Source organism: Hippoglossus hippoglossus, chromosome 7 (assembly GCF_009819705.1).
Source record: "Hippoglossus hippoglossus isolate fHipHip1 chromosome 7, fHipHip1.pri, whole genome shotgun sequence".
NCBI classification, from domain to species: domain Eukaryota; kingdom Metazoa; phylum Chordata; class Actinopteri; order Pleuronectiformes; family Pleuronectidae; genus Hippoglossus; species Hippoglossus hippoglossus.
Genome location: NC_047157.1, coordinates 21,237,617 through 21,253,720, shown reverse-complemented (window position 1 = coordinate 21,253,720; position 16,104 = coordinate 21,237,617). Strand labels below are relative to the sequence as shown.

The window sequence follows — 16,104 nt, the reverse complement described above, 5'->3', positions numbered from 1 at the left end:
GTCCTGTATCCTCCATCCTTTGACTGTGAAAATCTAAGACTGTACTAGTACTTTTGAAGGGCCAGGGCAGTTGTGAATACAGCAGTAAAAAAAAAACAAAAAAACACAGTATTATTTCCAGAAGTCTCATTAATAAAAAACGACATTGAGGTAAAAGAACTACGTGCTGTCCCTTTAAATAACCCGGAAGTAGAAAGTCCGCCTGTAAAGCGGATATCACCGTGACGCGGGGGTCAGGAGTTCTCTCTCACAGCCATCTTGGATATAACGTCCAGAGTCGGTGAGTGTCTCTGCGGACAATCCAACATCATCCAGCCGTTTCTTACTAATCCTCGTCTCTGTTAAAGGTGTCGTATGCTCGGTTAAAGTCCCGTCGTCAGGCCGGTTCAGCTATTGTTACTCCACCGGCCTCCCGTTCACCGATTTATCCGCCGTTGTGTCACCGATTACCGGCTCAAAATGGGGGAACATGGTGACTGCCAGTGTGTACGAGCCGCCTGTCAGGGCCGGCGAGGGATGAGGGGTTTAACCCGAGCGAGCTGGTGTCTTTCCCGGGAGTAAAACTAGAGGGGAGAGCCGTTGGGAGACGGGTTAATTAGCAGGTTAGCCTCTTCCCCGGTGGAGTTTGAAGGAAGCAGTTAGCTTAGCTTCCATCCAGGGGAAAGTAACGCCACAGCTGATGCTCACAAGCTAAAGCGTGGGCTCAGTCCGGCTGTGACAACTGCTGCAGTCCGGTTCGTTAGCGACGTGTTAACTGAGAAATCCCCAAATTATTGAATCCATAACAAATCTCGAGTTAACTTTATTTCTCTATATTCAACCTCGAAGGCGAACTGAGCTTTATAGGAATGCCATATTGTCTTTTCACGAATACTTGAGAGTAGTAATAACTGTAATCTGTATTTGTTAAACAGGGTTTACATCATTTCCTCTTAATCTAGTATACATTTGACTTTGGTTAAATGGAACAGTTTTAGGTGTAGACCTGGTCTGATTGTTACACTTTTTGCAAAGTTAGTTTTTATTTAGTAATTGTTCATACTAATACTTTATCAGTACTGTAATGTTTAAACCATGATGCCCATGTGAAGACAAAGTGTTAACCCATAGTCACTGTTAGAGATGAGCTTACCTTCAAAGTAAATTAGGGATGCTGAAAATACTCGCACACAATAAGTTGGCACTGAAGAGTTTTGGGTTTAAATCAATTAGATCAATTATCCAAATCTGATTAGCTTGAGTTTATTAAGTCTTGTGGGATTAAATTGTTTTTACTTTCTTTTTTTTTTCTCTTCCTCAAAAGCAACCATGCCCGGTGAAGCCACAGAAACGGTCCCTGTCACCGAGCAGGAGATGCAGCAGCCACAAGTGGAGACTGGTTCGTATATTTTATCTTCACATGCCTGCAATAGTGTGTTTTTAAAGAAAGGGGTCCTTGAACTCTCCGAACCTGTGAAGTGGTCAACAAACTGTGGAGGAATCCATATTGGATGGCTGGGCGGTTATTTGGTTAAAGAAGTTGACTCAGCTGCCGGGACACTTGAGTTGACGTAACAGGTGACGGTTATTTTGACCGTCACCAGCCATGTGTTCAGACATTAGTAACGGTAGTTTGCTCGCTAAGCAATCTGCAGTGGGGACGTTGCTTCACTGGCCCTGAAGAGTTATCCAGGACCCCTCTCTTTATTTATACAAACTCACAAAGGAGTGTGGTGACTTGCACTGACAACTGGACACGATGCATGATGTTTGTTGTGGGTTTCCCTGTGAAAAGTGAATGACTTTAACCCAGTTTGTGTATAACAGATGTTGCCTTGTTGGGGGATGGTGCCGATTATTCTGTGTTGTGTGTGTGTGTGTGTGTATATTTATTTTGTATTGTAAAATGTGTGTCAATAGTTTCTCTAACATCAATCTTAACAACTTACTTTATTTCTTATTCATTTAAATGCAAATCACATTGTGTGTGTGTGTATATATATATATATATATATATAGAGTTAAATTCCGGGTTGACTTGTTAGTTGAAGGCTTTTATCCTGGATTTAATTTGAGTAGTTTTGTTTCGGGCAGGATGTTGGAGCAGAACTTCAATTTTTGCTTTAACAGTGAATCATCATTTTAGAATAATTCCATATAGCTTAAAAATCTTACTCATCACCTTTCACCAATATGCACTCAGGGTTTTCATGGTCTGTAAGTGGGTGGAGGTTCTTACACAGGGGTGTGACGAAGACTTCTATACTAACTGATCAGTTGCAGCTGGTAACTGAGATGCCTTGCCTAGTTATTTAGGATGTTTAGTCATTCATATACTAACTATTCAGTATTACTCCACATGGTTGCCAGGGAGCGGTGCAGTAATTCATCCTGAGCTGTAAAAGTAATTAAGAGGTCAAATAAATGCAAGTCCAGTATTCACAAGGGTCTTTTCATATCTGCACTTTTTTGTCCAGATTAATCAGATTCTGGTTTGTTTGTTCTTTTTTTTTCTCCTTGGGGTGATTTGTTGAGGCAGGTTTAAATGAAGTAAAAACACATGGGTCTTGAGCAAAATATTTTAGAGCACTGTAGCCATGTGTTTTGCATTTTAGAATGCTGCAGAGCGAGCAAACTCTAGCAGCTTATGTAGTAATAAGGGACAAGGTACTTCATGTGGTTTTTATTGATTTTGGTTAAGTTGTATTCGTTGTGTGCAGTAAAGAAACTAAACCAGGGGGGAAAAGGCTAAAGTTTACAACTCGAAGAACAAACAAACTAGAAAATCTAAAACAGATCATCTTGGACTATAAATGGATTTATGGTTTATTTTTAATGCACCTGGCTGCTGTTTGGATTAAAGGTCTTAAAACACTTCTCTCACATTCGGACACTGCATGAATGGTCACTTTTTCCTTCTTTGAGTGCACCAACACCCCCTCTGTTTCTAAACGGGCAAATCAAGAGCCAGTTCCACATCACTGAACTTCCTTACACGTGTGGAGCACCGTTTCTTTTTCATTAGTATATTTATTAAGCTCTTACAATCTGCAATTTGAGCTCCTCAACTCTGATTTTCCTTCCCCATTACTGCCGCTGCTCTTCCCTCATCAGCTGCAGGAGTACTGACTACTACTTCTCCTGAGATGGCTGTTTCCACAGTGAACAAAGAATTGCCACTGGAGAATCCTCCAGAACCCCCTGCTCATGCCCAAGAGATAAGCCCCCCAGAAACTAGCATTGATTCTCAAATTGATCCACCAAATGGTGTTGCCGCAACTCAAGAAATGGCCGAACAAACAGAAAAGAGTGGGCTGGAAGCATCACCGGTTTCACAGCAAGTAACAGCTGCTGACTCAGCAGAGGCTTCCGCTGGTCTGCCAGTTCCTGAAGAGTCCATGCCTTCACCCGAAGCTCCACCTGAAGAGGTAAAAAGTCAGGAATCTGTGGTTGCTGCTGAAGAATTGGTTGGCGAAGAGGCTAAGCAGATTCCTGTTGAAGCAAATCCCTCTGGAGAAGAGACGGAAACAGTGGCAGAAGAAATGCCAGATGATCCTGAACCATCTCCTCCTAAACCTTCTGCTCCTGAACCATCTGCTCCCGAACCATCTGCTCCTGAAGATGTCAGTTTAAACGGCGAAGATGCAAAAATTGAAGTAGAGAGTCCAAGAAACCTTTCTCTGAATGCAACTCAAGCCGTATTGCCTGGTGATGTGAACATTGACGTGGCCACTCAAAAGGAAAATCTCGACAAAGAACCCGTTATACTTCTTCCCAAGGCCATTCAGTCTAAGGGGACCTCCAAATGTGAAGGCCCACCTATTTCCACTCGCCACCTGTCAGGTTGGTTTTAGCAGCGTCCCCTTCCCCCCCCCAACCTTTTTGAATTGTATTTCTGGAACGCTCCATCTTATTCAGGTTCAGCATATTTTTCACTATTAGTAACATAACATGTTTTCCACGCAACAAAATTGGAGTGACAATTTTGAGTGTGGGAAAGTTGGCTAAATTAAGGTAATTCTGCAGCCAAGGTTGCAGTGATTTTTGTCAGTGTGGGTCATGACTCTTTCAGCGTTAAATCTTGTTTTCGTCTGCAAGTCTTTCACTGTAATCATCTGTAAAAGGGTAATTATTCTTTCTATAACCGGTTTTCATACATTGCGCCCCCCATCAGTTACAACTGTTTTGTCATTAAAATGGAAATAAAATGAAACATATATACGACATTTTTAAAGACAAAATAAATTATTGAATCACTAGGCCAGTTGCGCTATGCCTTATGTAGCGGCGTCTCTTGTTGTAATATGGAGATGTTGACATTTTATGTGCATCTTTCTTTTTATCCTAAGTGCATCCTGACTAAATGTAGAATGTGGTTTTCTGTGTGGAGGTTGGCAGTGTGTATTGTGCATTGTGAGTGGCAGTTTGTATCAAACTTTGAAACAAGGCAGGTCCTTTTCCTAACCCTAAAAATATGGTTGCATCTTGGTTTGTTAACTGGCATGAGTAAGACTCAAACAATCCCGTTAAAAAAATTTAAAGAATCTTTTTCTATTCAGCTACACCTCCTGCCCCTGCTTCTTCCAAGCAACCTCAGGCAGCTTCTGGCCCTGCTAAGCCCAAAGGCAAAGATGCCAAGGGTACTCAGGGTTCCTCTGCCCCAAAGGCTGTCCCTGGCAGAAGAAAACGCTCTTCTATGTCTGCCTCTTCCTCTTCTCCCACATCACCAAAATCAACTCCCTCCTCTACCCCCCTGTCACCTGTGACCTCTCCCCTAGCCGCCTCACCTGCTAGTTCCACTGCTTATCATGCTAACCGCTCCACTCCAAAAGTTGTCAAGGCTGGCAAGCAAGGAAAACCTAAGAAAGTAGAGGCATTTGTGCCTGCCTTTGAGGAGTGCAAAGTTACAGCAGCAGAGGCTCCATTAGCTGAAGCTAAACATGCCCCAGTTGAGACAAAGAAACCCTCACCTGCTGCTGCAAAGCCTGCAGCGGCACCTGCTGCTTTTAAAGTTACTTCAAAGCCTGCTGTAGCTGCACCAGTTTCCTTTTCAGAAACTCTTCCCTCAAGCCCTCCCAAACCATTTGAAGTTAAAGTAGCCTCATCAAAAACTGTTACTGCAGCCGCTGATGATGAACTGCCTCCACTTATCCCATCTGAAAAGTCAATTCAAATGCCTGTAATTGTACCCCTTGTTGAGAAACCTGCTCCTGTTGAGGCCAAACCTGCCCCCGTTGAGGCCAAACCTGCCCCCATTGAGGCTGTCAAGGCCAAACCTGCCCCCATTGAGGCTGTCAAGGCCAAACCTGCCCCCGTTGAGGCTGCTAAGCCAGCTGTCGAGGCCAAACCTGCCCCCGTTGAGGCTGCTAAGCCAGCTGTCGAGGCCAAACCTGCCCCCGTTGAGGCTGCTAAGCCAGCTGTCGAGACCAAACCTGCCCCAGTTGAGACTGCTAAGCCAGTTGTCAAGGCCAAACATGCCCCAGTTGAGGCTGTGAAGGCCAAACATGCCCCAGTTGAGGCTGCTAAGCCAGCTGTCGAGGCCAAACATGCCCCAGTTGAGGCTGCTAAGCCAGCTGTCGAGGCCAAACCTGCCCCAGTTGAGGCTGCTAAGCCAGCTGTCGAGGCCAAACTTGCCCCAGTTGAGGCTGCTAAGCCAGCTGTCGAGGCCAAACATGCCCCAGTTGAGGCTGCTAAGCCAGCTGTCGAGGCCAAACATGCCCCAGTTGAGGCTGTGAAGGCCAAACATGCCCCAGTTGAGGCTGCTAAGCCAGCTGTCGAGGCCAAACATGCCCCAGTTGAGGCTGCTAAGCCAGCTGTCGAGGCCAAACCTGCCCCAGTTGAGGCTGCTAAGCCAGCTGTCGAGGCCAAACTTGCCCCAGTTGAGGCTGCTAAGCCAGCTGTCGAGGCCAAACATGCCCCAGTTGAGGCTGCTAAGCCAGCTGTCGAGGCCAAACATGCCCCAGTTGAGGCTGCTAAGCCAGCTGTCGAGGCCAAACCTGCCCCAGTTGAGGCTGCTAAGCCATCTGTCAAGGCCAAACCTGCCCCTGTTAAGGTTGTTAAGCCAGCTGTCGAGGTCAAATCTTCCCCCGTTGAGGTGGCTAAGCCAGCTGTTGAGGCCAAACCTGCCCCCGTTGATGTTAAGCCAGCTGTCGAGGCCAAACCTGCCCCCGTTGAGGTTGCTAAGCCGGCTGCCGAGGCCAAACCTATTACTGACGAGGTTCCTAAACAAGTCAAGGAAATTAAAGCTGCACCTGCTGAGATTTCAAAACCAGATGTCAAGTCTGCACCTGTTGAGGTTGTCAAGCCAGTTGCAGAACCTAAACCCACTGCCGCTGACGTTACCAAGCTGCCTCCTGTTAAGGATGCTAAACTAGTAACTGAGGTGAAATTGGTTGAGGTCAAGGCTGCACCTGAAGAGGTTGCTAAGCCTGCTAAGCCCGCGGCTGAAACTTCATCCGCTCCCTTAAAACCAGCTCAAGCTGAGCCTGCTGTTCCTGCCCCCGCTCCTCGTAAACTCACATTTGCAGAGGCACTTGCAAAACCTGTCCCTGTTAAACCTGAGGTTGTGGAAATACATACCCTTTCTGAACCCATCTCATCACCCAAACCTGTCCCCACACCTGCTAAAACACCAGCTAAAACACCAGCCAAGTTGGATCCTGAGATCAAGGATGACAAGGGTATTTTCTTTTTCCTCTTTCTGTGCATCTATTTTTCCAACTGTCACTGCCACCTGGCATCTGCTGCACTACTTAGATATGTCATTCTCCAAGGTCATGACAAAAAAAAGGGTTAGGAAGTTTTTTTACGCTTAAAAAACAATGAGGTGCTACACAGCTGTCATAATGGATGCTCCTTGTTTTGGAGATAAATAATTTATGTTGTATAGTGTTTTTTGCCCTTTTATTTTTGATCATACGATGTCAGTTAGTTGGTTAAAATGTCTTGATGGTCTGGTTAATATGGTTTTAAAATGAAGGGGAATTGTTCTCAATACACAGAGTGCACAGTTGATTTTGAATTTGAGTCAGGATTAAGTTTTGGCAATACAAATGTGTTGCTATATTTTCCAGGAATGATTGCAGCTTATTTGCAGGAAATCTCAGGTCTGCAACCATGTTAAAGGCACCATGTTGTGACTTATAGTCTCCTGTTGGTTTCTGTAGGATCTGGCACTGAGTCAGACAGCGATGACTCAGTCCCTGATCTGGAGGAACAGGACTCTGCACAGACACAGACACAGCAGGCTCAGGTAAGTTTTCATTCTGCTTTCTAATATTTTGCTGCCTTGAATCCAAACATACCAGACAACAGCATCCACTCAAGTTAAACCTTTAATGTAGATGTTGTGGGTTTCTGACTCTTCTGTGATTATTTATACAGTGACTTTCGTTCTTCTGAGTATACTGAAGCCAACCTCTGTCCTGAGAAGAGAAAAAAATGTTTATATGAGTGACTAGCATAAGAATTATTAGTTTATTTACTTGTTGACATTAAATGTGGATGAATGTTTTCTTTAAAGCTTGCAGCAGCTGCTGAGATCGACGAGGAACCTGTCAGCAAAGCCAAACAGAGCCGCAGTGAAAAGAAGGCACGAAAGGTACTGGTCCTATCTTTTTTTATTTAAGGCAACAATGTTTTTCTTGATTACTTTGTAACATTCAAATTGGACACATTTTAAATATTATTTATATTTCTTCCAGGCAATGTCGAAGCTTGGTCTCAGGCAGGTAACAGGGGTCACCAGGGTCACAATTCGCAAATCAAAGAACATCTTGTTTGTCATCACCAAACCAGACGTCTACAAGAGCCCTGCATCAGACACATACATCGTCTTCGGTGAAGCTAAGGTATGAAGCCGAAATGACACAATCAACGTCTGTGTTTGTCCCTTCCTATGGTGTCAAATGTACTTACTGTTTTGACTAGTTTAACTTTTTATAAGCGCAGAAAAGACTCTGAGCATTTCAGTCAAGGTGTGAGTGCAGAACCTCAGCTAAAATGTTACTGTCATGTATTGATGTCTCATTTTGCTCTCTCTCACTACAGATTGAAGATCTTTCCCAGCAAGCCCAGCTGGCTGCCGCAGAAAAATTCAAGGTACAGGGAGAAACTGTATCAAACATCCAAGAAAACACACAGACGCCAACAGTACAGGAGGAAAGCGAAGAAGAGGAGGTTAGAAGCAGTTTTATTCAAGTAACACAATTGAATATGAATTATTTAATGATATGAGGAGTTAAACATTTTTCTGTTCTATTTTTTTCACAGGTTGATGAGACCGGAGTTGAGGTTAAAGACATTGAACTCGTCATGTCGCAAGCCAACGTGTCGCGGGCGAAGGCTGTACGGGCCCTGAAAAACAACAATAACGACATTGTCAATGCTATTATGGTAAGACTTAAACTAATTTTTCTAGTGTCGGTTTGGAATCATTATACTCATCAAGCCATCTTAAACTCTTCAGTGATGATTGAAACAGTGACTTTCGTTCTTCTGAGTTTCACTGAAGCTAACCTTTCTGTCCTGAGAAGAGAGAAACTCTACTAACTGGGAAAAAAATCTTAAACATTTGCTAACAAACTTTTCTTGTTCCCTCTGCAGGAGTTGACGATGTAATGGGACCCTGTCAACGAGGAGTTGGAGAAATGTTGCTGATTTAATCTAAGCTCGTTTATACAATTTATACCCAAGATGGAAATAAAGTTGTGGCTTGATAAAATGAAACTTTTGTGTTTGCTTTTCATTGGTAAATGGGGGTGGGGGGTGGCTTATTGCTGTGGATTATAAGCCTGGTCAAGCAAAGGATGGAGCAGGTGAATTTATACAGGGGACGACCGGAAATATTAATTTCTTCTATTTTCTAAACCTACACATTCCTTATTTAGAGGTAACAGAGACCTCAGCTTTTTTAGGTTCAGGACATTAAGCTAATTCCTTCCTACTTTTCACCTTCCCTTTTGTAGTTTTCTAAAGAGAGGAAACATGGAGGTGTATGACGTGCACCAAATTGCCCCCACCCGGGCGCTCTCCACTTTGAGCTAAACTTGATCATTAACAGGCTTGTAGGGCAAAGGTGAATAGACATGTCTTTATCCAGAGTTGATCAGTTTAGTAAAATATCAATTATATACTTGTTGAACCCAATAGACTGCTGTTAGCCCAATCAGCTTGCAACACCTCGATGTTCAGAATGTGTTGATTGATGCAGGTTAACAATGTAGTACCAATACAATCAACAGATTGTAATGCTCTTAAGATGACAAATAAGATATGGGTAGGGTTACGGTTAAAATGACTAACGTAAAATTGGCTCATAAAAGTTCTTATAATGACATGAGTAACGACACACCCATCCTATAGTCACACAGTTGATCTTAAATAGACTCGGAGCACCTCCTCCACTCAAATGTTTTGACTGTTGTTATGGCTGCACCCATCTTCTACCCCGTCACACCCCAGAAGACCTGTCCTTTGGAGATGGTACAGTCGCATCAGCCTGGACTCCATAGATGAATGTTGACAGAAGAGTGATGCAACAAACTGCAATTTCATTCTTATCAAAGAATTGTACTTAAATGAAAATATATTATTGAATTCTTCTAAACACATGGGAGACAATTGAATATTCTTTCTATTTTTAAAATTTTTTCCTAATGGATTATAAATCTTAAAAGGAAAAAGAAACTTGGGTGTCATCTTGATGATTGAATTACTTTGAGAAGAACACTCATTTCTAATAAATGACATTTTTTGGGAATTGTCTTCTAACCAATCATGAAAAAAATTATCTTGTGCCCTATCGGAATATACTGCATTAATCTTGATTTTTGTCGTAGATTTAAAATGTGTAATGCCCTTAATTGACACAATCTGAAATTAACAGGAACACTTGGCCTCATTAAGCCACAGTAAAGTCATGAGTATTTTTAAACCAGATTTTCAGCGATGAATGTGATTCTGTAGATAGTCTGCATAAACATTTTAAATCTAAACGTGGGAGCCCAAATCTAAACATGAAGTCTAAATATAAATGTTAAATATACATGTAAATCCTAGATATACATTTTTAATCTATATCTAACCCAAGCAAATGTAGCCCCTCAATAATGATAATATACTTTATTACTTAAAATACAGTATTGACAGACGCTTTGAAAGCAAAATACAGGTAAAGCAACGAGAGACAAATATAATAGTAATGTATTGTAAAGAGTCGTATAAATATAATATATTGTAAAGAATTTACTTAAATCTAATTATAATGTATTGTAAAGTGTTGTTTAAATACAATTATAATGTATTGTAAAGAGTTGTATAAATATAATTATAATGTATTGTAAAGACTTGTATAAATATAATTATAATGTATTGTAAAGAGTTGTATAAATATAATGTATTGTAAAGAGTTGTATAAATATAATGTATTGTAAAGAGTTGTTTAAATGTAACAGTAATATATTGTTTATATATAATAGTAATATAAAGAGGTACAGCTCAGTATAAGGGTGGTGATCTCCCCCTCCCCTCCTCCCTCCCTCCTCCACCACTGACTCCGTAGAAAATCACATTAACTTCTAGAAGCGTCTAGTGCGCTGCAGCTGCGCCAGGCTGCTATTCACATCCCGAGATACGCAGGAGCATCCGGAGCAGCACAGTGCACAGGACCGAGGCTGTTGCAGTGACTGTGTGTGGGCAGCATTCCTGGTTCTTCACGGGCGTTACCGTTCTTCTTCTCCCGGGATTGTTTTACCTTCGCGACAGAGACTCACTCCGACCCCAGACATGTAAGTTATCGGAAGTTAAAGTGATGAAAGGACGGAGGGGAAAGTGCAATAGAGCAACACGCTTAGCGAGCGAGCTAGCTAGCGTTAGCCGTCCGTGAACATGCTTTCGCCAAGGCGGGAGGTTGGCCTTTCCCTGGTGATCTGTTAGCTAACGGTCACTCGCTGCTGCGTGGACCGGGTTTAAAAACACTGTTCGGCCCCGCACCCATTCCCGCAGGTCCGGGATCCCGGTATCAGCCGCCTACTTTTTTTTTTTTTACCCGGAGTTCGAGTCAGGTGCACCGCATGGCTGAAGTAAGGCAACGGCCAAAGTCAGCGTTGTTAGCTTGACTAGCAGGGTGTTCATTGATCACCAGGTTAGCACCGTGTCAGAGTCAGGTGTCGGGATAGCGCCGGTTAGCAGTGAAAACACGGACTTTAGCGACGTGAAAACGGGCTGCTAGCGTGATCGCGAAGTTGTGGAAAGGGAGCGAGCGAGGATTAGCCAACATTTGTCCGAGGCTAGCTTCATATTGGTCCGCGATCATCTGTAAGAGGATTTGCTTAATGACGCCATCAGTTAAATGCTAAGAAGAGAGAATAATACCGACAATAAATACACAGGGCGTGTACAAATACCGGTGAAAACTGAATTTTAAAAAACCCACACTTAAATAATCAGAGGTTTGTGGTCGGTTATTGATTAGTTATAACCACAGATAAGTGTCTGTACTGCAGATCTACAGCGGAGTGGGGGGTTTTATCATTCAGAATCACATTATCCTTTAAGTCTATAAAAAAAAAAACGTGGTTTCTTTCGGGTTCTACTCATCTGGTCTTACAGCTACACCTTTAAAGTTAGACTTTAGCCTAAGGTGATGTAATCAACTTGCATTTTTCGCTCAATCCATTCCCCTAAACATCACTTTTTTTTTTTTTTTTTTATCTAATTAAACCAAGAATATGTATAAATCCACACAAATGAAAAGCTGCATCTTATTGTATTATTTCAGGAATTTCAAATGAGTTGATTTAAATGATTAACCGATTATCAAATTAGATTCTAGGTCAATTTAACAGTTAAGTATGATTATTTGTATTTTACTGTTAAATCTATTAATAAAAGGGATTTAAGTAACATGCCCACTATATAATATTCCACAGTATATAATTTAAACCTGTTCTAAATTGAAAAATATCCCCAAATAACTTCTGTTTTTATCATATGAATGTATTTTATAATTAAAATTGACTTGGACATTGGAAACGCTGAGATGAACCCGTCCAAACCATCTTGTTAATGTGACGAACTGTAACCAGAGGCTTTGTGGCAACCTGATACATGGGCTTTTTGATGGCAGCCCATTGTCTCGACCTAATCTCCTATAAACAGCATTCATATGTATAATCTGTTTTACAAGTTGTAGATCTGGGGAACTCTAAGTATGAATGAACGGTTTAGAATTGTTTTAACAGTCACTCTTGTTGTTACTGAACCAAATCCACTTTGATCAAATAACTGTATCAGGAGCTCTACTTAGTTTTAATGGGCACAGCAAATTACAAATGCACAAACCACTGGACCTTAGGGTCTCGAACAGACTGTTTACATTGGTTTATATTTCCTCTTTCTTTTCACAGGCATCCAGCAACCGCCAAGTGGTACGACAGGAGGGACGCTGTTTTTATAGAGTTCTGTGTAGCAGACAGCAAAGATGTTAAAGTCACATTTGATAAAGCAAAGTTTGGTTTCAGGTAAGTTTGTCTCATGCAGACTCTAAAAAATATTAAGTTGTATTAACTTGTCAACTCCTTGCCTGTTGGTTTGTTGTTAGTTAAGTATCCTATTCAAACTTCTGAGACAAAAATCCTTGGATTAACACAGAATCTGGGCTCTTGTTCATCACAACTGGTCCTCTAGCTCACGAAGCGTCTTCTCAACAGTTGTAAAACATGTTTGACTTTATTTCAGCCAAAATCAGGATGAGTCTGAGACTAATACAGGAGTGGTCTCCAATCAGAGTGCAACAGAACTAGATGTAGGTAGGTAGGGAGGCAGACAGTAAACCCATTTTCACAGATAAATGAAGAGCCCAGCACACAGACAGTAATCAGTTAATTAATGAAATGAGAAGTATGAAGTGTGCTTCATGTAAAGATGACTGAGCAACATAGTAACATGTCCAAAACTGTGGAAACACAATATAAAATCAAAACCGAGCAGTTGCAGCTTTAGTTTTATACACTTTTTTTGTTTCGCCACGTGTTATGATCTTATCCTGTGAGTCACAGTAATTCTGACATTTTCAAAATCTTTTGTCTTGTTTTTCATGTGTTTTCCCTCCACAGTTGTCTTGCAGGAACCGACAATGTCCAACATGACAATGAAATAGACCTTTTTGACGCCATTGATGAAAATGTACGTCACGGTTGGAATCATTGCTTTGATTAATGTTGCTTTATGATATTGTAAATAATTATTTACACAACATTTTGAATGAGATTAATCTCACATTGCTGTTATCTTTCCGCCTCAATGTAGGATTCCAAACACAAATGCACAGGTCGCTCAGTGTTGTGTTACTTACGAAAAGTGCAGCCGGGAAAGCCGTGGCCGAGGCTAACAAAAGACAAGGTTAAGGTACGTAGTCAATCATTGAATGTAATGGACAATTTGTAGCCTACATTCGAAATGCAAATGGTTTCCAGAAAGATTCAGTTAGATTTGCATCAGATTCCTATAACATGAGACACTGATATTGTTTTCACAGCTGAGTTGGCTCAGTGTTGACTTCAGCAACTGGAGAGACTGGGAGGACGACTCAGATGAGGAGATGGTCAACTCCAACCCACTCTCAGATGTAAGCACCCTGATAAACAGAGATTAAAGAATTCATTATCACTGTTTTAAACGTAACCAAGAGCGTTTTCTAGACTGATGTTTCAGCTTCAGCATACTTGGTCAAAATTACAAACACACCCTAAAAACACTCGAGGCCCAAAATGTCTGACAAGCTTGTGTGAATATGGGTATAAGACAATATTATGAAATAATGTAATGACTTATAATTAGTTGGTAGCATTTGCATGCCTTCTATTAAAATTGAATTTGATATTAGTCCAAATTTTATATTTATGTATATCTTTTACTAACAACTGACTATTCCACTCTTGGCATAAAATGGACCAAATCTGTATATGAGTAAAGGACAGGTTTAAGATTGAAAAATGACTTGGCTTTAACACTGTTGGTGTCATATTACAGCTGATGAACAACATGGGAGGAGAGGAAGACCTTGATCTCGAAGGTCCAGAAGAAGTAAGAATCTTTTTACTTTGACTTTATTTCAAAGCACTTAAGTGATAATCACAAGTAAAAATAAAGCATGTGATATTCAGTGTCTATAATTGTTCTTGTTGAAACATTGATCAGATGATTATTCAACCTTCTACCTTTTTGTCTTTTTAGGATGAGTCTGCAGATAGCGATGATGAAAGTAAGTGTAATGCATCATATTATAACTGTATATAATGGTGATAATACAAGATTTATAAATCAGTGCTTTTGTGTGTGTAAGACTGTTTTTTTCTTTCACTTTCAGAAATGCCAGATTTGGAATAGAAGACTGAGACTCTGGAAAGAAAATGGAAGAACAGATGGCAAGAGGAATCTTAAACAAATGTATATCTAAAATTGAAGGCAGTGACAAACAGCTGTACATACGAGTCAGTAGTCATATTTAAAACCATATTCTCTGCTCCAAACTCATGACCGATCAGTCCACTGAAGGTTGATATGCATGGTATTGTACAGAGCAGCTATCTCCACTTCCATTTGCTGTACTGCACCTTTTCGGGTATCTTGTTTTACTGTTAAATATTACAACCAAGCACACATTATTTGTTGGAAAAGCTGTATAGTTGTCCTCAACTGAGCAATATGTGTTTAAAAAGAGATAAAAACATTTTGTTTTCAAATTAATTGTCGTTTGAAATAATTAGGCCAACCCATTCCAAATGTTGTGGTTTTAAGTTAGTAGACTGGTGTAGTTTTCTCATGGTTTAAGTCAAACACTAGATGTGTACATCAAAAGAATTAGTTCCATTGATTTATCGATTTGGTTCCTCCAAAGCCTTCCATGTGATGTGAATTAGATATCCAGGAAGCCAGTCTCTGTTTCTGTAGCTTAACCTTCCAGCTTACATGTTTCCCTTTACTTCTCGTTTCTGAAACCATTGCAGAAACATTTGCATCTTCCCAGTGGTCACCTGCGTGGTAATCTGAATGAATCTCACATATTTAGTATCTTGAAAGTTCTTCTCTCCATACTCACATGACACACTATCATGTTAGACAGCAGAAACAAGGTGAAATGTTTTGAAGCTGTTAAAAGAAGCTTGAGGTTCATTCAACTTTATGTGGTTTGTTGCTATTCTCCAGGTTCTTTCCATGTTCATCTAGAATAGATCCCCCCCTCGTTGGTGAGGACGTGTTGCAACGATGTGGTGCCGTGTAATGACCAAATTATATTTGCACTGTCAAATAAAATGTAAGGGGAGACAAGTAATGTTGACTTACAGTGGAAATTCTTTTTTTATTGTCTACATCTTTCTAATAAACTGTTTAAGAATCATTTAAAATGCCTTTTTTTTGGAAATTACATTTGACATGTGTTTGATTAATTTGTCACTGGACACAAAGTGTGAATTGTAAGGAAGCGTCATGATTCCAACTATCAGGAGCACAAGATACATCAGAATTTGGGGGGTCATGTTTGGCATCAAACCTGCCAGTAAATTAATTCATGGACCCTGGTTTATTGTATTGTAGATTCATTTTGCACTTATTTTGAGAACCTATAAAATCAGTAATTTTATCTCCACATTAAGATGCAGTATATTCAGTGGCCACTTCATTTGATTCATATGTACAATGAAATCACAACTGCCCTGCTTTTAATTCTAGTTTTGTATATGTTCTGTACTACTTGATGTGAATATTTGGTGTTGAACTGAAATACACTTTATTCTGAGGTGTTTAAAATGTTAACCTCCTCGTACATGACGATGGCAGAATGTTAGAAAGTTTGAACCTTCTCATATTTAATATTTAAGAAAACATAAATATTTAGGACTTAGGCATCATCGCTGTACTGTACAGTTATTGATATATTGGCATAGCGTATTCATTATAAAATCCTTTTCAGCAGACAATCCTGGCCTGTCGGTGCTGTTTTAAAACAGTAAACATTGTTATATTTAATAGAAGTAAACTCACTTATAATACGGTATTTCTACTTGAGTATGATGTAACTGTAATTATATAATGTAATGTTCCCTCCTGAATGTTTTGGCTTTA

General features: G+C 40.7%; 3 protein-coding genes and 2 non-coding genes across 10 annotated transcripts; 4 read left to right on the top strand and 1 right to left on the bottom strand.

Annotated features, from left to right (window-relative positions):
• Positions 1-188: 188 nt before the first annotated feature.
• Positions 189-8,706, top strand: naca (nascent polypeptide associated complex subunit alpha). Of its 3 annotated transcripts, none has more exons than XM_034589641.1 (9): positions 189-280; positions 1,304-1,378; positions 3,094-3,822; positions 7,146-7,231; positions 7,502-7,579; positions 7,683-7,829; positions 8,029-8,157; positions 8,251-8,373; positions 8,584-8,706. In XM_034589641.1, exons 2-9 carry the CDS (start codon positions 1,309-1,311, stop codon positions 8,596-8,598), a joined length of 1,377 nt encoding a protein of 458 aa, XP_034445532.1. In that variant the 5' UTR covers positions 189-280; positions 1,304-1,308; the 3' UTR covers positions 8,599-8,706. The 3 variants fall into 3 exon arrangements, with proteins under 3 accessions (XP_034445532.1, XP_034445534.1, XP_034445533.1); XM_034589642.1 differs by lacking the exon at positions 189-280 and adding an exon at positions 298-347; XM_034589643.1 differs by lacking the exon at positions 3,094-3,822 and having other exon boundaries at positions 197-280.
• Positions 5,094-5,710, bottom strand: LOC117764124 (buccalin-like). 3 transcript variants are annotated; one of them, XM_034589647.1, is made up of 3 exons: positions 5,484-5,710; positions 5,328-5,411; positions 5,094-5,204 (listed from the first exon to the last, which is right to left on the bottom strand). In XM_034589647.1, the coding sequence occupies exons 1-3, from the start codon at positions 5,693-5,695 to the stop codon at positions 5,144-5,146; spliced, it is 357 nt and encodes a 118-aa protein (XP_034445538.1). In that variant the 5' UTR covers positions 5,696-5,710; the 3' UTR covers positions 5,094-5,143. The 3 variants fall into 3 exon arrangements, with proteins under 3 accessions (XP_034445538.1, XP_034445536.1, XP_034445537.1); XM_034589645.1 differs by having other exon boundaries at positions 5,117-5,204; positions 5,286-5,411; XM_034589646.1 differs by having other exon boundaries at positions 5,117-5,204; positions 5,286-5,369.
• On the top strand, positions 7,341-7,412 carry LOC117765436. The gene has a single exon (XR_004614585.1). It is a non-coding gene; the product is annotated as a small nucleolar RNA SNORD59 (small nucleolar RNA).
• LOC117765437 lies at positions 8,440-8,514 on the top strand. Its single transcript, XR_004614586.1, has one exon. It is a non-coding gene; the product is annotated as a small nucleolar RNA SNORD59 (small nucleolar RNA).
• A 1,840-nt stretch (positions 8,707-10,546) lies between the features above and the next one.
• Positions 10,547-15,379, top strand: ptges3b (prostaglandin E synthase 3b (cytosolic)). Of its 2 annotated transcripts, XM_034590654.1 has the most exons (8): positions 10,554-10,766; positions 12,387-12,500; positions 13,095-13,164; positions 13,288-13,386; positions 13,517-13,606; positions 14,011-14,064; positions 14,215-14,242; positions 14,348-15,379. In XM_034590654.1, coding segments are annotated over exons 1-8 (477 nt in total). In that variant the 5' UTR covers positions 10,554-10,764; the 3' UTR covers positions 14,368-15,379. The 2 variants fall into 2 exon arrangements, with proteins under 2 accessions (XP_034446546.1, XP_034446545.1); XM_034590655.1 differs by lacking the exons at positions 14,215-14,242; positions 14,348-15,379 and adding an exon at positions 14,124-14,168 and having other exon boundaries at positions 10,547-10,766; positions 14,011-14,082.
• The last annotated feature ends 725 nt before the right edge of the window (positions 15,380-16,104 follow it).